The sequence below is a fragment of the Gadus chalcogrammus genome, chromosome 1 (assembly GCF_026213295.1).
Source record: "Gadus chalcogrammus isolate NIFS_2021 chromosome 1, NIFS_Gcha_1.0, whole genome shotgun sequence".
NCBI lineage: Eukaryota > Metazoa > Chordata > Actinopteri > Gadiformes > Gadidae > Gadus > Gadus chalcogrammus.
Window position 1 is genome coordinate 10,966,284 of NC_079412.1, and position 22,500 is coordinate 10,988,783.

Below are 22,500 nucleotides of genomic sequence, written 5' to 3' on the forward strand. Positions count from 1 at the left end.
TCAAGACAGCCTGTGTCTCTCCTCTCTCTTGTTCTGTCTCTCTCTCTACGCTTAGCAACTCCAACTGCGTCAACAGGCATGAATGTGCTTTACCAGCATATGTATTCTCCACTTTTGTGGTCATAGATATCTCCAGAAGGTCCAAATGTTGAACTTTGGAAGGTGGTTGCTCAGTTAGCATTTCAGATGCTAAAGGCAGCTGTGTGTTAGGTGTGGATGGAACATCTGGAACACCGGCGTTGTTCAAGCTCTCCAATGGTGCCGTCTGTAAGGTTTCCTCCTCCGTCTCACAGAATCTCCACTTGCCTTCAACGTTGTCCGGGGTGATCTCATTTCGGGGGCTACTTTCAGATGTGCACTCATCTGATTCTGAATCTAAATGCTTTACTTTTTCATCAAACAAGTCTATCTCTCCTCTGGAAAACGTTTGTGCTAGCTTGACCTTTCCATCTCCCAAGGTCAACATCTCTACTTCCTCATCCTCACTACTAAGATGGCTGCTGGCCTCCATAATAGGGGACTGAGTAACAGTGAATGGTATAAGTTTATCGAGGGCAAAGCTGTCTTTGCCCTGCTCCTCATCTGCTGCCAGAGAGCTGGTGCTGGAGCTCGGTGTGTGAGGCTGAAAGGGGGTCGGATCGTTCTGCAGTGCGGACCAGCTGATGGCTTCTACTAAACGCTCTGAAATCTGGTTGACCGATTCACAGGGGACTGAAGGTAGGGAGGGTGACTCACTGGACTGAGGTGCAGTGTGAACTGGAGATAGAACATGTAATGGTTGGTCAGTTGTGTTACGACAAGACATATAAGGTGATTGGTGGGGCATACTGGCTTCATCGCACTGTGCATCGTCAAGAGATTGGAGCTCTTGGTTCGGTGACCGTGGGGCACCAAATGTGTCATCGGCAGTCTGGGAAAACATGATAAAATAATGTTAAGATCCAAGACAGGGTAATGGTAACATTTCCAAAAACATTACGATTACACACAGACTGGCAAAAAAACATTTTAATGCAGAAATGCTTTTCTTTGGAGTACATGCTGACATAGTGAAACTGAGAGTGAATACGAACAAGGCAATACAAACAGGAAAATTGTTGCAGGACTATAATAAAAAAATCTTTGAATTGCTAGCTAGCAAATGCCTTCAAACATTTGTTTTCCAAATATTGCACTTGTAATGTGAATTCATACCCAAAAGGAAATAGTGAAGACGATTAAGTTTAAGATTGACTGTAACTTCCCCAGTTTTGAAATTCAGCTTTTCCCAGTATCTACAATTTACGTGTGTCAAGAAAATATGTTTGAATTAGCTGTGAACATGCTCCCTGACATGTGGTAATCAGCTGGTTAACAGCTGGTTCCCTCAATGTAATTTGGAATCGAAACTCACACCACAGCTATCAGCACTTTCATATCCTCAGTTTTGGATAATTCCACCCCATCATAATTTCTCACATTTTTTATGCACAACACACAATATGTACAATATGTACATGCAAGCTAGAGGTTGAGCTCTGAGGAATTCATACATATCCATACATTACATATAACAATTCATTAAGCACCTATGAGTTTCATGAGCCAATAGATTCATAATTCATGATTGATAGATTCATGATTAATGATTAATATCTTTATGATTCAGTTAGTGGTCAGTGGGCAAACAACTTTTTCAGGAACATATTTGACACTATATGGTAACCATGTAGCACATTCAAATAAACCAACATTAACATTATATTGCATCAAATTACATTAATATTAACAAGAACTCAGGGAACACTAAGTAAAGTTATTGAGTTCCATACTGATACAATACAATGAAAAACAACCACAATGCACCATGAACATACCACTGAGTACAATGAATCAAAAGGGGTGCTACATCGTGACTGCTAGCGTGAATACATTCACACCCTAGCAGTGACGATGGACTACGAGGCTCCCATGCTGTAACGGCTAACAGTAAGATATTACCTAAACCGCTGCAGAAGCTTCTATGAGCTGTGGACAATACAAAGAGTTAAGGAAATGGACATTGGTTAGTTCCATGAAATGTACTGTGAATGAAGGACCGAATGAATGACCTACTGTACCTGGTCTGCTGAATTCAAGTAGGATGGGATTGTATCAACAACTGCATGCAAATCCAGATCATTCAGAATGTATCCCTCCATTATACGTTGTTGGCAAGCGCGTTGCATATAACATAAAGAGCTAATCTTGACTTTTCCAGGTAAAGATTTGTTCAAAGAAAAATGGCATCATTTGGTGCACCTGGATGCCTGGATGTTGTTATGATGAATAGTTTTGAAAGGTTTGTGTTCTTTTCTTACCTCTAAATCGATCTCTGGATGAATGATAACTGGGCAAACAGGTTTAGGCCCGACATGCTGTGGTTGGGAGGAGGTGCTCAGGTCCTCTGCAAATACGATAAGCACAACAAATAGCTTCAAATTAATGGATCTTTATATCTACATTGATTATACACCGTACCACCCTTAATGGTATTACAACATTGTGCATGTATATGTAATGATACTTGTTATGATGGCTATGGTGACTATGTAGCATGCATATTGCATTCATTATTGTAATGCTATTTGGTAAGCATTATCACATGAGAGGGAGTGCTGTTGTACTGAATATCAACATGGATCTGATTTGGTCGTAGGTACGAGGCCGTAGGCCGAGTGCCGAAGATAATCTCAGCCGTGCTGATATTCAGCACGACCTTGAGTGTGATATTGCTTTTAAACAAAACTTATATTAGTTAACAGTAATAGTTAACATCTATTAGTTAACAGTCAATTAGTTAACAGAGTTCTGTTAATGGCACACAGAGGATCATTCTCCTTTTGTCTATTAGTTAACAGTAATAAGCAACAACAGATATGATTTGTTTGTTTATTTCATGATTTATTTGGATCCGCCAACACAAATAGATCCACAACTGTGATGGGACTGAACTGTTGCCAAGCAACACATAAACATACTAGCAATCTAAGATACATAAAGACCGTCAATGTAACGGTTATAAGAACGCCTCTAAAGCGGAGTGATACATGTATGGTTAAAAGTCCCAGTGCTGTTATACTCTATATCAGCACTCATGGAATGCCTTGAGTGAATACTCATGGAATGTTCCAACCAAATTAATTGGTCAGAACTAACTGTTGTATAACATTAAATTAATTTGATTTAGTCATTTTATATTCATATAATTACATTTAATCTGCAATATACCTTCATCCATATGTTGTCCATCGTTGTCCATACTGAAAAAAAATAGAATATATGGTTATCAGAATACACATAAAAAAATAACGTGTTAACAAAGTGCTAAACCCAATGTATCTGTTTGTTAACTTATATTATTCTTGAAAATACAGAGGTCTGTGAAGGATCATGATAATTATTCTGTTTATTTGCTTTGCTTTGATGTCACAAGTTATTAGCCTTGTTTTACAATCTCAAGTTATGTTGTGATAAAGTAGCATTGTCGTTACCAATCGAGCTCATAACCTCCTATTTATCCCAAGACAATAGGAATATTATGTATGAATATTACATCCCGGGCCTTCTGTACAGGTATGGTGGTGTACTTTGCAGATTTCAGCATGTCTTTCAGCACCAACAGCCACTCTGTGGTCTACAGGCATATGGTTCGTAGGCTTCAACCCAGGCATTCTGATCACTGGGGGCGCTGTGGGATATGAGGTAGATGTGAATGGAGGACTTTATTCATACATGTCGATTTGGTACAGAGTGGAAGAAGTAGCGATGTAGTTTTGTAAAATATACCATTACATATTTTCTAAAGTAAATATACTTCAGCGATTTCGCTCTTGTCTTTGTGAAAAGTGAATCTAAATTCATATTGCTTTCGGCTAAATAGGTCAAATGCTAAAAGTCAAGTACCGGACTGATCATTCTTTTTTATCAACCTTATTCCCCAAGTCTGAATTTTCCATGTGGGGATTTGAAGTGCAGTCTGAAGCCTGACTCCCCCAGCACTTACAATTGAAGTTCATAATAAAGATGTATAGATTTGTAATTGTAATTGAAGGCTCAGTAGAGTACAGTATATAGAATATTTACATAAACGCTTATCGTTTTCAGTTTTCTTTTGATATTGAAAGTAATTTCCATCTCTTCAGTATATTGATGATACAGCAAAGGCAAAAGCAAAGATGTGACGAGAACGAGATACACAAATAGAAAGCTAAATATCCCTCTTGATGCGCCCTAAATATACAAAACACTTGTTTACATAGTGACATGCATTTCCTTCTCATAAAAGGTATACTGAAGAGAGTGTATTACTATAAAAAATCAAATCCATGTAGGATTGTTTGATTTTGGTTGACTCCGCCGGTATGCCAACACATGACACGAGATCAGTCGTATTCTTAACCCTTTCCACACCCTGACCTTCTGCAGAAGATAGGTCATGTAATTTTAACCGATACCCTCTTTCTGTTCACTTGCTAGTTGCTACACTAGCAGGATTTTCCATGCTCTCTCATTGTCTCATACTAGTTTGGTGTGAGTGCTACAATTGTAATGAAGCATTTTAATGTACCCTTGTAGAGATACATGCAGAACACACAGTTCTGTGTGTAGATTAGGCCAGTTGAAACTGCAGTTGCCAGAAGTCCCTTTATCAAGGGAACTGGTAGTAAAGGTCAAAGGTAAGACTTATCGCAGGCAAACGTCAAGTAGGAAAACGACACCTGCCCTTTGCCTATTTTGATCGCTGCCACACACCACTGGCATAGGGGTTGTGTACCATGTTCAACTCACCCCCATTCTTTTGAAAGCCTCATAGCTTCGATGTTTATACAATTTGCCAGCTGCACACCGTCAACACATGTGGATATTGAAGTTACTTTGTACAGTTGAAAACTTACGATCAACATCAGTTCAGGCCTTGGCAATTGGATAATGACTAGATCCCTGGAGCTATTCAGTTAGCTAAATCCAACGTTCAGTAATCATGGTCCAAATTAGACTAACACTGCATCGCCAAATTTGGTCGGTTTCCTGAGCTTATGAGATTATTTTATCCATTTAAGTAAATACATCATACAAGAAGCCTACAGCAGAGGCGTATATTAGGGAGATTTTGGTATCCAGTTATGTTAAATGTTAAGTGTTTATTTTACTAACTTAAAACAACCTTGATGTGTGTAGCCAGGACAGCTTCAAAGCATTAGAAACAGGTTTTCCTTCTACTTTTCCTGACCTTGGAATAAAAGTCGGCCATGATATTTACCTGTAAAACTTAGAGGCTTTCAGGATCCCTCGTAATTCTTGTTTTGTGTCAGTGTTTACTGGAGTTAAATTATCTTCGTAAGACACTAAGAGGGTAACCACATAATTCAACTGTGAGTTGTTGGCCCAGAAGTCCCCATCAGAGGTTTCATAGCGAACAACAAACTCAATGCTGGAACCATGGGTGTCATAAGGTGAGGCGAAGGACAACTTGAAACAGAACGCATCAGTCTCTCCATCACTTGACTCCTGGATATATTCAGCTGGATGATCGAAGTAGGTGGCCCAGTGGTCCATGGTGGACCTGATGTACACCGCTTTATGGTAGGAGATGTTGAGCACTCGTACGATCCCACTGAAGGCAAGGGGTTCGTTCTCTATGGGGGACAGCATTTCAACTTCCACCTTGTGTGTTTGAACAGCCTCTGCCAGGGCACTTCTCGTTGCCACGTGGAATTCTGTGTGTATGCGGTAGGTGGGCTCTCTTGCATGTGCAGCCTCCGCTTCATACCTTGGGTCCTCTTCTTCATCAGAATCGAAGGCAACAAATTCCCTTACATCGACCAGATCCCCACCTGTTGTGTCAGCGAACGCTACCCTTCTCCTGGCTGCAGGCAGAGACAACTGTATACGCATATACTCGTCCGCCTCATCAAATATCGATTGGCCGCGCTTCCTTGGGATAGGAGAGCATCTCGGGATGAAATTAACTTCCTCGCTGCCATCGTCTTCGTCGTCATCCTCCTCCTCATCATCATCATCCGCTGGACACGTAGTGCTACTGTCTCCATCTTCGGCAGATTTACCTGCTTTCACAGTGGTGAAAAGACCATCTTCACTTGGAATAGTTAAGAACGACATTCTGCATTCGTTATAGGCCCTTTATGGCAATGAAATAGCACCGCTGCATTAATGTCTCCGACAACTATAAAATGAATGACATTGGTTCAGCGACGTCCATGCATCCAGACGTCTGGAAACGGGTGCTGGTGGTAATGTTAATCATGGATGCCCCCCCCCCTGGTATAAACTACTATAACTTGTATTGCGCAGTTGCATGTTGCATGCCTGCCGTGGCAGGGAAGGGAGCGACCTAATTTTAGCAGTGACCCACCGTCACTTCATGCCCCAAATGTGTCGTTTAGCTTGGTATAATCCTTCGACACGCTGAGTTTTGTTTGGTTCGTACACGCCCACTCTGATTCCACTCACAAAGCATGTGTATGCCGACGATGTATTAAAATGAGCATACATCTTCAAGGTCCAAATCGGCAACGCTTGGAAACCATATAGGTCGTTAAAGTTCACTAGGGCGTCCCGTGTGGAGAATTATTATACCTCCTCAGCATGCATCTAGGGCTACAAGTTACTAAGTTAATAAATGGCTGATAATAAAATAATAGACTGATATCCGTCATTTATTTATTTCCAATCGCCCTTGAAATAATATCTAAGTCCTGGAAAATGTGCCCATACTAGCCTACATAGAGCATCACCTGCCGATCTGTCAGTTACATTTTGGAAAACGGACCCGATGGCTGTGTCGATGACGTTTAAAACGATATCGTTATAACTATGAATTAGTAACTTTCTGTGAAAGTTAATTATATGTATCATTAACCCCGTCGAAATAGCTCTGTAATCCTTTAAAGAATTAAAAGTACTGGTGGACGCTACAGCAGCGCTGCTCTGATTGGCTGATAGAAGTAATGTAAACAACCCCCTCTTGCTGATTGGCTGGAAGGTTTTAGCGCGGTGCGCTGCAGCCAATCAAAGAAATGTTTTTCTGTCACGTCGACGAACGGTGGTAGTAAAGAGGAGGAAGAAGGGAAATATAAACTAATGCGAAGAGTTTATATTTAATCTCCAACATCTATGCATACCTTGGATATAATTGGACGTTATGCTAAGTATTCCTTGATTTTTTAAGAATATTATCATTCGTATTTTTTATGGTGCAAGAAGTGGTCAACGTGAGCTGCTACCGTTAGCCAGTTGTAACAACATTAGCCGAAGCTAGCACGTTCGCATGCAAGGCCGCGGACCAAAGGAGATGACTGCTTCCTGTACCATCTTTGTGAAACATTTCCTTTGGAAGGTCTGATTCACATTTTATTTTATAAGGCGAGTAAGTGTTAACCGTATTCTATTTTAGAAACGTCCCTTTTAGTCCAGCTAGCAGGGGACGTAGCTAGTTGAAGATATAACCAGCAAACATGAGTGAGTCGGTGGGGTGCAAGCAAGCACCAACAAAACGATGCGCGCCACCCGAAGATGAGAGTTGCCCTACCCCCTTCAAGCTTCCCAAAGTAACCGACGCATCAAACGAAAAACCATCAACTTCACAAAGTTGCACGAGCAAGGAAGTCGAACGCAAAGAAACTACCGCTAATGGTGCGATTACGGTAGGCCAAGGGGAACCTTCTTCTGCAAAACCCGACCAGACGGAAACACACGCGAGCGGTACCGTTGAAGCACATTCGTCGGATCTCCCGGGTACCATAAATGCACGAGGAGATGGTGGAGGACATGAGTGTCCTCCATCAACTTCCACGGACCAATCAGATGATTCAGCAGCTATCGCGGCTGCTGAGGCACTAGCCAGTCTAACTGCAGGAGCTGGAGAGGATAGTAAAAAAACCTCTTCATCATCCAATAAAGTGAAACGGGATGAAAGGGAGAGTAAAGTCAAACTTGGGGTTCGGGACTCCTTAAAGCAATCCTTAAAGACGCTGGCAGCTGCAGCAGACAGCTCCACCTCTGTGCACAGTGTGGCCAGAGGGGATGTGGAAGACATCCCAGATACAGAAGAGGAAGACCCCGGCACGACACCGGCCTCCTCCTCCACGCCAAGCTCCTCTCTCCCCCGACAATGAGGACGATGAAGAAGATGGCGAGTGCGCCATAGTCTCCGTCAAGATGGCCCCTGAGATCCGGCAGTCGGTGACCCTGCTGGCGCAGGTACAGATGAGGCTGGAGACCCTGGAGAAGAAGAGCGTCCGCCTTCATCAGAGGCTCGACATGAAGATGAACCGGCAGCGGCGGCCTCACCTGGACCAGCGTCGGACCATCACCCAGTCTATCCCGGGCTTCTGGGTCACCGCTGTATCCTTTCATAAGCAGAAGTGTGTGTGGTGTGTGTGTGTGTGTGTGTGTGTGTGTGGTGTGTGTGTGTGGTGTGTGTGTGTGTGTGTGTGTGTGTGTGTGTGTGGTGTGTGTGTGTGTGTGGTGTGTGTGTGTGTGTGTTATTTGAATCTTTCCGTTTGTATGTACATTTCCTTAACCTGGACATGTCAGCTGTTGAACCACCCGCATCTCTCCGCTCACATCGACGAGACCGATGAGGACGCACTCAGTTACATGATCGACCTCGAGGTAAATCGACTAGACAAATAATGCCCAGCCCAAACGCATGGAGCGCCTTGTTGTTCATCACAAACTTGTTACCTTATGTTTCGTTCTTCTGCAGATCGAGTCTTTCAAGAACAGCAAACTGGGTTCCAGGATCCGCTTCCACTTCAGGAGGAACCCGTACTTCCAGAACAACGTCATCATGAAGGAGGTGCACGTCGGGATGGGAGGTGAGCATTACTCAAGGGAGGGGGAACTAGCTACACTTTTTTAAGCCTTGAACAATGGCTTATATTCTGTTTTCTATTGAGAACGCTAACATGGTGGCCGTCTCTCCTTCAGGATCCCCGGTGTCCTTCTCCAACCCCATCCTCTGGCACCGTGGGCAGAACCTGATGGTGCACAGCGACCCCAGGAACGGCGATGGCGTCTACCAGACCTTCTTCAGCTGGTTCAGTGACCATAGCAACCCGGGCCGAGACGACATAGCGCAGGTGAACGCCGAACGCCTCCACAAAGCTGTGTGCTAACTAGAGATAGACCAATATGTTTTTTTCAGGGCCGATACCGATTATTAGTAGTCCGATAACCGATATTTGGAGCCGATTATTAATTTACAGAAAAAGGGAAGATATTGGCGTCAAAATTTTGAATAATACAAACTCCAACAGTTAACTTTATTTAAATGCCTTTGAGCATATGTTTAATAAACACAACAGCTTATCAGATTTGCAACATAACACAATTTAAACAAATAAATGGCTCCCTAAAATTGTCCTGAACTGAACTGAAATGTTAATCTTTTACTTATCTTTCCAAGTTAACTGAAAATGTAAATAAATAGTTCCCTAGTTAAACAGCCATTATTGACAGACAGTTTTCCCTCAGACAGACGGTGCTTTACTGTCAGTTTCTCATGTCACACACACACACACACACACACACACACACACACACACACACACACACACACACACACACACACACACACACACACACACACACACACACACACACACACACACACTATTCTCTAGCCATCCCCTCATCGTGCTTCCCTGTAATAAAACTAACTGAATTTTACTCTCACACACACACACACACACACTAACCCTTACCCTTAATCACTGACTATTTCCCTATCAATATTATCAGCAACCTTATTTCAAGTGATTAAACCGTTTAAAAACACTTAATAGCCTACAGCATCTTCACTTTAATAATCAGTGTTTATCATAAGAACAGACAGCTGCTGCTAACGTATTGGGCCTCACAGTAACGTTAGTAGTCGTGAGTTGTAGAGTTTCGCTGCAGTCTGCTGAGCGTCTAGAGCCAGAGAAGGAGAAAGCAGACCGCTGGGCTAACGTTACGCTAAAAGCTAATCAGCCTTCACCTTAAAGCCTAAGGGCTCGAGGGGCTCCGTGGTTACGCAGTTGGATAGCGCATTACGCAGTTGTAGAAGTATAACCACCGCTTAACATGCTTCCCTGCAATAAATCCTGGACTGAATTGAGTTTATTAGGTTTTTACTCTCTCCCTCATACACAGACTTCTATTATCACAGACTATTTCCATATCGATATTATCAGCAACCTTGTTTCGAGTGATTAACGGACTGCGAGCGAGCAGAGCTGCCGCTTATGTTTCGATAACGTTAATGGGCTCACAGTAATGTTACTAGTAGTTGTGAGTTGTAGAGGACTGGGATGTTCATTACAATTCGCGAGAGTCTGCTGCCTTAACTTACCTCGAAACCAAACCAGACCAAACCTTTTCTCCTCTCCGCCGTGTGTGTGAGCACTGTGCATGCAGAGCTTTCACTGCTGATTGGCTGTTACCCGTCGTGGCTCTGCATGTAACCAGAGCGTGTAACCAATCAGATGGTGCTGTGGGTGGGACAGTGCTGGAGACAGCGTAGTGACAGCAGACAGAGAGGCGCGGCTGCATCAGGGCCAAAATAATCCCGTTTTATATTGATCTCTTATCGGCCGTCGGATCAAAAAAAAGGCAGATGCCGATATGCGTCAAAATGCCGATATCGGCGCCGATAATCGGCCCGGCCGATAATCGGCCCGGCCGATAATCGCGATCCCTAGTGCTAACCCCAGTGTGATGTGGTGCAATGGGTAGACCATGAACAAAGAATTCCCTTTTTTGCTGATCATTCAGGATCTGGATTAAAGTATATATTTTTCAATAGTGGGACAACCCAGAGTGGTTTAATCCACTTATACCAACAATTTGCAACGATGATTAGATGTGAGTTACTTAGATGTGCAACCATTCTGTATTCTGTTCTGCATTATTTTTGGGGGATAATAACTGACTTTTCTGCCAACATCCAGATACTTAAGGATGACCTTTACCGGGACCCCCTGAGGTACTACCTGACCCCTCTGTGGGAACCCCGCGAGAACGGCAGGTCAGCTCAGCTCTCACTCTCCTCTCCATGTCTAAGGGACAATCCCAGAGGCTCTGGGAATGTCATGTCTATTTATTTATTTTTGTTATTATTATTTATGGATAATCCTTTGACAGTAGAACTCTAAAATGTGAATTTCAGTCTGTCCACACACACACAGGCAAACGATTCTCCTGTACTTCCAGTTTTAGTGATAGTTCCTCATGACCACATTGAAAGATGACCTGTACACCATGTTGACCCATTCCTTCACCAAATGTCCTGTTGCTCATTGGATTGCCCAAAGGGTGCAGAATAGTCATGTGGTTAGGGTGTTTGACACCTTGCTAAATGGTTCAGCGTTCAACCCCCCTAGGTCCCATTATCAACATTAATGCGTTTTAAAAAATTCACCATACTTGACTCCTACATGAACTGTTTTGTGGTGCTGTTGGGTAGTGTAATGGATCAGCCAGATAGAGGGCTGGCTTAACCCATCACGAGGAGGGTGATTAAGCCACAGTGTTGCTCTCCTACCCCAGTAGTGCCAGCGGAGCGAGGGCGGCGGACAACAGCAACGGGGACGACTGCGTGGTGATCTCCGACTCGGATGACGACGACGACGAGCAGAGTGACACCGGAGTGGGTCACAGCCGGGAGCAGCAGCAGGAGGAGGAGGACGATGAGGAGGAGGAAGAGGAAGAAGAAGAGGAGGAGGAGGAGGGAGAAGATAAAGGACAAGGTTGGTAGCTGGGGGTTTCGGGCTGGACGATTTGTCTGATTCTATTTATTTTTATTTATTTTATACTTTATAGATTTTTGAAAATATGCATACAAACATTAAAAGTATACACCCCCCCCCCCCCCAACGACAACCAGACAATATTATGACAGCATGTGAAAATAAATCAAACGATTTTAGAGGCTTAGTCAAAGTTGGAACCACTCAACAATCAGGCAGTCATCCAATGTCATGTACACTTATTTTGTACATACTTCAGAGGACATGTACATTCAAGCAAAGCTTGCCAAAAGAGGCTCATCAGTATTAGCATCAGCACCTAACAGCAAAGCAGTCATGAGTCATAGTTATGGCACCGTTTCCTGTCTAATGAAGAGTCACAAAGGTAACCATTTCCTGACTTATGAAGAAACAAAAACAAAACAAAACAAATAAATAATCTGCAGAGGTAGAAGCCGAGAGATATTATGGTATTTCTAAGAAAGATAGAGCAAGAGTAAATTCTATAAAGGGAGACCATACTGCCAAAGATTTCTGATGTGATTTAGACCTATTATACCTGAGCTTTTCTAATGGAATTGAGGATAACACTTCCTTGATCCAACTCGTGAATGAAGGGGGCTTATCAGACTTCCAACTGCGAGAATACGAGCTAGAAGTTAGGTAGAAGCGAGGTAAATGCTATGCAGTTGGATTAGGCCGAAGTAATAATAAAACCCTCATTGGGAACTCCAAAAATAGCAGTAATTGGATTGGGTTCAATTGTTTTGCCGCAAATATATGAAAAGGCTTCGAAGATGTGACCCCAGAATGTAGTCAAAAGATGGACATTCCCAAAACATGCCCAGCTGTAGCTGAGTTCAGATGGCAACAAGTAGAGTCAACATTGGGATAGAATTTAGACACTCTCTCTCTTGTGTAATGTAAACGATGCAAAACTTTTAACTGGAAGAGGCAATGCCTAACGCTACATGCCCACTGCACCGTCAGTCAACGGACGTGGGAAGGCGTGGCTGACTGATGGGGGAGTAGTCTTTGCAGAGGCATCCGTCAGCCAATCAAATCGCTTCGCCGGGTTCTTCCCGCTTCTTCCTGCTTGTTGCGAGGCAAGATTACCCGATTTCCCGCTTTCCAGTATCGTCGGAGCCCGAGTCGTGTCACAGTGCTTAAATTTGCATACGTGATCTGATTGGATGACGGATCCGTCGCTGCCGAAAAAGTTGAACATTTTTCAACTTCTTGACGGAGCCGAAGGCTCCAACGGGACGGACGGATCCACAATGCATTGCGCGTCCGTCCCCATTCAAAGTCAATGGGGATCAGTAAACGGACGGAGGTAGTGGGCACGGGGCGTTAGACAAAGAGAGGTGGTGTGAATACGGTGTAAAGAAGGCTCCCAAGCCTCTCCAGTGAACTCAACATTCAGATCTTGTTCTTAAGCCATTTTGGGTTGCTCTAGGGAAGGTCAACTATTTGTTTGGATAGTCTTATATATTATAGAAACATTGCCTCTGGTATCTGGGTTCCAGTCTAATATGATGAATATGCCCAACATGTTCTTTTCCGGCAGGGCAGGAAAGGAGCAATGTTCGCAAAGCTGCGTGTCTGGAGATATCTAAATAAGTGTGTTTTTGGCAAATGATGGTCCTTTTTTGAAGAATTTCAAATGAAACAAAAGTGCCATCTTTGAAAAGGTCACTAAAAAAGATCAAACCATTACTGTGCCACACGTGAAATGCTGCATCATTCGGGGAGGGAGGAAATAGATGGTTGTGAGTCAAGGGCATAAGGCCACATGCAATTTTTCAATTAAAATGTTTTCTTAATTGAAGCAAGTTCCTGATTGAGTTTTTTATCACAGGATTATTGAAATGTTTAATAGTTCCGACGGGCAGAGAGCTAGAATTTCTTTCTTGTTTTTGGCATTTTTACTTTCCGACAGTTTGTAAAATGACAATCAGCATAGTTCTAGACTGTTGATTTGTTTTACCTTAAAGAGCAAGTTAACCAGCTGTGTCAGCTGGGATTCGAACACTATGAAAAACACATCCGGATATCACACACACTGTAGCGTTATACTGAACGTGTCCAAGAAACGTATCGGACGCCGCAGTCAACCGCTGCCCAGACAGAGCGCTGCCAAACCACACACACACCTTGCCCCTTGTGTCCCTTTTTGGTGATGTGGAACAGTATACTGGGTGGGTCGGCTTAGCTCAGGAGGTAAAGCGGCTGTCTTGTAACCGAAACATTGGTAGTTCAATGTTGATGTGTCCCTGAGCAAGACACTTAACCCTAACTGCTCCTGACGAGCTGGCTGTCACCTTGCATGGTTGACTCTGCCGTCGGTGTGTAAATGTGTGTATTAATTGTATGAATTCCTATTATTATTATTATTATTATTATTATTATTATTATTATTATTATTACTAATTGTAATTATACTAACAGGCACTAAGCATGGTGAAAAACGCCTATAGGATTTTAATAAATTAGGTCTCCCATGAGTGTTTTTTTTTCAGCAACTGTAATAAAATGGCATAGATCGAAGATCATATAACAAGTATTACCATGTTTATTGGGAACACAACCAACGTAATCCCACACCTGTGACAAAGACGTGAGTGGAATGCCAGGTATGTGTAGCACCGACAGATGTAGTATTTTCAACCGTCATTCCTTATGACAAGAACGGGCCGCGGTGGCAGGCGATCAAAGATGTGGTGACACATTACATGGCAAAAGATATGGTCCTCATTTATACAGTCGACAAAAAGGCTTTTATTAAGACGCTGTGAACGATGCACGATATATTTTTGTATTTTTCTTTTGTTAAGAGTAACTAAAAATATCTAGGTTTAAATCTAAAAGATTGTCCATTAGTTTGAAAGCATCAAGGTTTTATTTTTAGACTGAATCTTCCAGCCCTAATCAAAGTGGACACGCGAATGCATTACTTGAATACATTGGTGTAATTTTAAGCAACTATTATTTAATAATGCATTAGTGTGCTTTAACAGCTTTTAGATTTAACAGGATTGTTTGGGAGGAATGGGATATTAAACATGAAAAGGTTGCGGGGAGGCAGCTAAGTGCTAGTGGTTAGTCTCTGATAGAAACAGTTGGAGGCTGAACTGAATAGACGGGCAATATCTCCTCCTCGGATCAGAGTGTGGAGGAGGAAGGAGAAATTGTGATTGACTGTAAGTCGTCGTCCTCACCCACAGTGCTGCCAAGGCTTCCCTTAACACAAACACAACGCCGGCTGGAAGGGTGAACTTTCCTGGGCTGAATTTGGTGTGGTTGCATTTCTATCGCTGGTTCTCTTGCTGTTGAGCTCAATCTGATAATTCTGGAATAGTGAATCAAATCCGATCATTGTCCCGTTGTGTTTTTACACATCGTTCCTGAATGACTTCCTAACCCATGCTCATGTCTGCTCTCTAGGCTCCGACTACAGCGACCAGGAGCCAAGGGAAGAGGAGGAAGAGGATTCGTTTGGTGATAAAGACGAAGATGTGTATGTGGAAGATGTAGAGGAGTCACCCGGGGACCCGAAGGCCAAAGACCAGGAGGATGAGGAGGACATTGATGTCGACGAGGAGGGCGACGAAGAGGACGAGAGAAAAGATTGAAAGATTAGGAATTATAACTCATTACTTATGCATAGGAATCCAGCCGTTGTTTAATACCCATATTGCTTAGTGGCGTTTTAATCCGGCATACCATAATAAAAGTGAAATGGCAATGCTCCCTTTTGCTTTTCAAAGAAATGTACTATACTTCATAGATATATACAAGTGTAGTAATGAATTAAATGAATCAACATCCTCAGTTTCAATTTGTTAATCATGCATATCAAGCATCATGTTTGATTAATTAAATTGCTTTAGGATAATTTCAGATGTTGGCACCTTTTTCATGACGAGTTGTGAACTAAAATTTGTTCTCAGGGATGACCGTAGTGGTTACATAATAGAGAGTAGTAATTAGGATATTTTTCAAATGTTTGCTGTGTAATATAAGTGTATTCTACTGTAGTAACTAGAAACCAAGGACAATATTGTTAGCCACATCTTTGTATCAGTCATACAAACACGCACACACACACCAATACTCCCCTGAACAAGTTTTTAAAGAGACAGTCATTTCTCTGTATTCTACCAATTTTGTTTGTTTGAATTCTGTATTATTTAATCATCAATTTGTCTATGGGAATACTTATTTTGTACATCCTTCTGGTTATAATTAAGGAATTGAGGATCTAGTTAGGTTTTAACCAAATTATCTTGGGAGCATGCTTTTGTAATTTTGTGTTTCTCTTATTTGTCCATCTATACTTTAGGAACTTTTATTTATTTTACTTTTAACAGTATGACTGTTCAGGCTAAGGTGTACGTTTTGTGCCGCGCTCCAAATTCAGGCAGTGAGGTTTTCAGCCAGTTACTTCATGCATGGCTACAGTTTGACACACTGGTATAACAGTTTCTACATTTCTATTTACTTTTCCTAGTGATAGATTTCTTGTAAATATTTTTTCTGCAAAGTCTTTTTTCACAGGCTGTTGATCTGTTTAAGCCATTACTAAATTTCTCAACTAATCTAGGATTTTACATAAAATTCATAATCAGAAAGTTATATTTTGTGTGCAGATTTTTTAGAAAACTAGTTCGAAAAATATGTATTTTTTTTTGGTTTGCTTTTTAAGATATATGATGTCCACCTTTTGATCAGACCTAATAAATGGTGAATTGTTGTAGCAGTTGACTTACTCAAATTACAGCAAGTATTAGGTTCAGCATGGAGAAGTTGTAACAGGAGGCAGTCTAGCCTGCATCAGTGTTGTATTACACCGAGGAAATGTCCCTACAGAAAAAGCCACAAGATGGCAGAATAGAATATCATTTCCTCACCTCAGCCTGGTGGGATGAGGTTTTGCACCTAAACACAAGAACATGATTTTTATTTTTTTCACCCTCCTTCCTCGAGTTACTGAGTAGACAGACCACAAAGCTTGGCTGATAATTGAACCCGTTTAACTATTAAGTTATAAACTATGAGGCAGTGACTGACAAGATTTGTTCGCAAGATATGTAACTTCCACATGTTTTCTTCCAGAAAGACAACGCTTTTCAGGTAAATACCACTTACATTTGATCTATGAGATAATGTGTGTAGAAACATCTAATAACATTTTGCATCATAACACAAAAAAATATAGCCCCAGGGAGGACATTTTTCGACAGGCCTAGACAAAGTAGCAGAGGCGGTGTTGCAACGGTACACTTAAACCCTAGATTTCCCTTTTAATGCAAGGCTATAAATATTCCACCGGCAAAAACCTGTCCTGCTGCTGTAGTCCCTGTACCCAGAGGCACGCTGGCTCGGACGGCCTTACACTAATAATACTTGCCATGGAAACATATGCTGAGGATTCGACGGATGAAACATAGACCCCAGCCCTATCATCCCCTCTGAATAACTCAACGCTTGTCTCATGCTTAAAAGGAGTTATTAGGGTTTTTTTATCACCGGAATGGGCTGTTGGGCCCCACCTCCGAATGCAACGCGAATGGATTTTGATGGTTATGAATTCATAATGCAAGCCGGAGGGGGGAGACGGGGTCAGGTTCTGCACATATCGATCGTGACTAACTACGTTGCCCCCGCGGAGGCCCTTTCCGAGGTGGTTTTGTGGTCTCAGGGTGTTCTGTGAATGTAGGGCAACAGGAGCCTAACTGGATTCTCTTGTGTAAACTACACTCCCCGGTGTGAGCTGCTGTTGCTACTGTACACAGATTTTCATCCCTGCCTTTATACACTCTCATGTTTCCCAATCGGAGATTCGTTCCGTGGAATCTGCGAAGGGAACAGGTTATCTTTAGATTGAAACAAGTGTATGAAATAGTTCAAGCAAAAAACGAAACAATCATTTATCTTACACCTGAGGGATTTTTTCGGAAATGGAATCTTTCCCCCCGGCAAATCACTGCCTGGTGAGTAGGCTATGTAGAAGAAAAGAGTAATTTGATAGGTTAAGACAGGGCCTCTTAAGTACCCGCTACCTGAATGTGTGTCTACGTGTGCGTGTGTGCGTGTGTGTGTTTGTGTGAGTGTGGCTGTGTGTGTGTGTGTGTGTCTGTCTGTCTTTGTGTGTGTGTGTGTGTGTGTGTGTGTGTGTGTGGTGTGTGTGTGTGTGTGTGTGGTGTGTGTGTGTGTGTGTGTGTCTAGTGTGTGTGTGTGGTGTGTGTGTCTACGTCCATGCGTGTGTGTGTTCTTATGGGTGTGTGTGTGCAAGCATGAATGTATGCACAACTGCATCATGCATCCATCTACAAGCGTGCGCGCCTGTAAGCCTACACATGTAACGCTTATCATCACAGACTCATTCATGCAATCATCTAAATAACACCCCCCGCCCTGCGTCTGCACGGGCCTTCGAGATGAAGCGCAGCATTTGAACCGTGCACACGGTAAAATAAGGGTTGGAGAATAGAGAGACGGGAGTGAGTGAGTGAGGGAAATGGATGAGTGGAATGATAAGCGGCGCTTTCAGGCCCCTGACAGATATGCACAGCAGATGGATGTCTCTTATCTGGGAGATCAGAGAGCACACGGTGACGCCTGGGCCCAGTCACAGAGAGCCACAATCACACCAGACAGATGAATAGAACCCCCCCCCCCGGCGCTCACGCTGTGCACGGGCACGCCTCAGGCACGCCGGTGCACACGTGCACACACACATGAGCACACCTCGCGAATGAACCACACACACACATAAGCGTAATGCAATGCACACATGCACAACGCACAATACACACACAAATCACATCACAAAACACACACGCATGCACGCACACACACACACACACACACACACACTCACATAATGCAATGCACACATGCACAATTCACAATACACATATCACAACACAAAAAGCACACTCACACACGCACAAGCTCACACACACACAAATATTTAGATGCTGCATAAATTAGTATATAATGATAAGCGATGTCTCCATGTGTAGGCTTTCTAGCTTGCACGCTAATAGATGCATGCATGATTTATGTGTAAATACATTCATGTGCGCACACACACACGCATGCATTGACGCAGACACACACATTGTACCGGTTTCATGAGATTGCCGAGCTTTGGTTGCCTTGTTGTCATTAAAATTCACCTGGAGCCTGAAGGATATGTGCAAAGAGAAGGTTTAAAACAAAACAAGAGGGAGAGAGAGGGAGAGAGAGGGGAGAGAGAAAGCGATACACAAAATGTGTTGGGCCAGAAACTAAATGTGTTTTGAATGAAGCATCAAGGCTTCAGCTCAAAATGCCAAATGTGTGCAAATATTCTCTTGCCAGAGCTTACAGACAAGATTTGTGTGTGCATGGCTGTATGATAGGTGTATTACTCTAGGCTATAAAGACCCAATGTAAACAGAAATAATAACAACGATGCTAATGATATTCCTAATCATACCAGTGTCTATAAGGCTCTGGACGCATGCTTAAATATCCCTTTGTGAGACATTTTAAAACATTTACAATTGCAGGTCATTAAATCCTTGAATTGAACACAATATTAGCACACCCATTCCTGGAGGGCATTGAAAGACAGCGAGTCATAACATTTCTACCTCTCTGGAGACGGTTCTGTCTCACTTACCACCCAGGCTGCTCAACTGTTACACTGTGATTGTCCTCCCCCTCCTTGTTATTTAGACTGAGCCATTCTTCAACAGATGTTGATTCCTACCGCCTCAGTTTATAAGGAGAGAGCGAGAGTGAGAGAGAGACACTGAGTGCCACCGCTCGCGGGTCTGATGGGCAGATGGTAACTGGCCGCTCCAGAGCACACGTGGCATGGTGTGCCTGCAGAGGGGAACCTGCGGCCCGTGCTGGTGTTCGAGCCGTACACCAGCAGGAACAATACGGCGGCCATGTCTGCCCCGCCGTCCTCCCCCTGAGCGGCCTGCGTTCACCCGGCCCGGCCAGCAGCACGCTGCCCTGGAATGTTAGGCGCCACGTACAAGCGGCGCGCCTCTGTAAGTCAGAGTACTCGTCTAGAGGCCGAGGTCTCTCTGTCTCTCTCTCTTTTCATAGTCAGCGGCGTGTGAAGTTCACGGGTGTCAGTCATACCTGAAGGCACCTGCCGCCTTATCGTGTGTCGCCGTTTTGCTGTTTTTCTGTTGTTGGTCCATGACCGCACAGTGGTACTTCAGTCAGGTGGTATGTGAGAGAAACTTGGCTCCGACCGTGCAGTCTTATTGTTTTGGGTTCTCTGAATATACCTGGTCCAATGATGAACCGGTACCATGGTTATATCATATTTAGTCGTTCAGCAGAAACTTTTCTCCAAAGCGTCGAACAGGAGGTAGGGATTGGGGGGCATCTTGCTCAGCGAATGCCTTCAGGTGGATCGCGGACCCCGGGGAATGAACACAGAACCATTCAGCAGGGAGTGGAAAACAGCCGAACCAGTGCACCATATGGTGTAATGTAATCTACTTATTCTAAAATTGTGTTGCAGACCGCCGATGAGCCATCATATCTTATTTTAGGCTTGTTGATCTTCCAGTGGTGATGGAGAGGAATATTCCATTGTTATGCAGCAGTCTGCATGCAGTGGGCTGAATAACAATAACCACTCCTGTGATGGGTGTGAGGGCAGAGGGCCAGGGCCATCGGGGTTCACCAGGCACAGCTCACCTCTCTTAAATCCCACTGAGGCCCAGAAGTCCTGCTCAGAGGGGGCTTTAGAACCACAGGTGATGATTTTGTCCTTGCATATGACATGCGGTTCTCAGGTGCACTTCACTGTGTGCTACGTAGTATTGTTTGTCGTGGGCAGCCGGTGAGACCCAACCCTATTTGTCCTTGGGCTGGTTTCCTCAGAGTTAAGCCCTGTCCACTTTAATGTCAAGGTGATAAACACGTGGTTCCTGCTATCTCCCGCCAGCAGGTCAGAGCTGAGCGGGGCGTGCGGCCGCCCAGATAAGACTATTGAGCGAAGGTTGATGCAGGAGGGGGAGGGAGGGAGTGTACCTAGCGAGAAAAGGGGGAGTCGGTCATTCATTGAGCGCTCGCGGTCAACCCCAACGCACACGGAAACGCGACCTCAGCACGCGCTCCTGACTCACTTCCTCGAGTGGAAAGAGGGTGATGCCCGCCGTGGCGGGAGGGAAGCAGAGGCTTCCTGCGGGCCCAACCTGGACCCCATGGGCGTGTAAGGCGGGACATCTGGCTGGGAATCCAGGCCCTTGGAGGACCGGGGTTACGGGAAATCTGCTGCCACGACGTCACAATTAGCATAAGCGATGTAAAGGTAAACTTAGACGGAAGTTAGAATTGTGCGACACCAGGTTCCTGCTGCAGCGGGCTGCTGGGAACCCTCTCTGTGACTTTTCACACAGCGCCTGTGACACTCAGCAGCCCCCTGCCCGGCGCGCTGTGTGTATTCTGCCCTCTGAGTAGGACCGTGGCACCGGATGGGTTCGTGCTCTGCTTTTGTACGTCAGAGTCTGTACCTAAACGCCGACGATAAAGAGGGGCACAAAGAAAACAGGGCTGTTCAATTTCAAGCTTGCGACTCTATTAAGAGAATGGATGTGTTGTGTGTGAGACAGACCCGCACCCCCACTCCCCTTTGCTGGCTACTTTGTCACTGTTGTCCCGATCCCTGAATCCATCTTAGGAGGAATCTAAGGAATCTTTCGGGGCCACTACACATCTAGGTGCTGCTGAAGTGTAACTGTGAACAATAGTTTTTTTTTCCTTTTTTTCTTTTTTGTTCGATTGGACTACACTGGCTCTCTATCTAAAGTGAATCTAAGCCGTTTCGTCTTGTATGAATCAATTTTCAAATGATCTAAAGCCTAGCTGGAACATGAGATAAACCTTTTGTAAATCATTCTATATCTACTGAAAGGGTGTGGGTTGTGTTAAAGTGGATGCTGTTCAAACACAATTCCCTATCTCTCTCTATCTATTGAAAAATTAACAAAGGTATATGTCTAGGTATATTGTCTTAGACATGCTAAGACGTTAAATATAAGAGATAGAGACAACACGCACATTAATAACGGTGTGTTTCTCTAACCAGCAGCAAGAGGGTTAATATCCCCATATGGTGTACCAGGGGTTTGATTCAGTGCTCCTGTGGGCCAAAAGGAGAGGGGCGGGTGGGGGCAGGACAGAAGGAAGAGACCGCGGGATATGCACACTCCAAACACCTGCATTTGTTCACTTGCATTTCAGCCTGTAACAGCCATGGGTTACCGTTAAGTCACTGTTGTAACGGTCATTACAACGTCGTATGTGGTAGTTGCCATTGAGACTTTTAAGTTATTTTGGATCAAATCCTCACAGTTCATCGGATCAAATGTTTTATTTTCAATCAGTGGGTGTTGACTGAAAATGCAACACATTTGAGCCGGGGATTTTAAACGTTTCGCCGCTTTTTCGTGGAGATTTATTTTTCAACAAGGTTTTCATTTCTTCCATTTTATCGACGAAGTGCAAATCGGTCGGAATGTAGCAGGAGGCTGCAACTTTGAATCCGCGAACAGCGACTCTCTGGTGCCGAGCAGAAGCAGAAGGTAACCAACTTATTCAGACCTCAACCTCCCTAACTTTTCACACGTTTGTCCTCTTGTTCTTGCGGGCAACACATAAAGGACGAGCGTTTTACAGCCCAGGTCTTCTGAACGGACAGATG

General features: G+C 43.7%; 2 protein-coding genes and 1 pseudogene across 2 annotated transcripts; 2 read left to right on the forward strand and 1 right to left on the reverse strand.

Moving 5' to 3' along the window:
- Nucleotides 1–820: 820 nt before the first annotated feature.
- LOC130381432 (protein phosphatase 1 regulatory subunit 3A-like) lies at nucleotides 821–6,553 on the reverse strand. Its single transcript, XM_056589064.1, has 5 exons — nucleotides 5,282–6,553; nucleotides 3,250–3,281; nucleotides 2,340–2,425; nucleotides 1,981–2,007; nucleotides 821–910 (listed from the first exon to the last, which is right to left on the reverse strand). Exons 1-4 carry the CDS (start codon nucleotides 6,139–6,141, stop codon nucleotides 1,981–1,983), a joined length of 1,005 nt encoding a protein of 334 aa, XP_056445039.1. The 5' UTR covers nucleotides 6,142–6,553; the 3' UTR covers nucleotides 821–910.
- A 484-nt stretch (nucleotides 6,554–7,037) lies between these two features.
- Nucleotides 7,038–16,420, forward strand: LOC130381442 (testis-specific Y-encoded-like protein 1). The gene is given in 8 exon segments (XM_056589075.1): nucleotides 7,038–8,140; nucleotides 8,142–8,385; nucleotides 8,578–8,655; nucleotides 8,750–8,861; nucleotides 8,974–9,125; nucleotides 10,977–11,053; nucleotides 11,575–11,774; nucleotides 15,222–16,420. Coding segments are annotated over 8 exon segments (1,695 nt in total). The 5' UTR covers nucleotides 7,038–7,496; the 3' UTR covers nucleotides 15,410–16,420.
- Nucleotides 16,421–19,795: 3,375 nt separating this feature from the next.
- LOC130390711 (semaphorin-3F-like) overlaps nucleotides 19,796–22,500 on the forward strand; it is a 13,690-nt pseudogene continuing 10,985 nt past the window's right edge.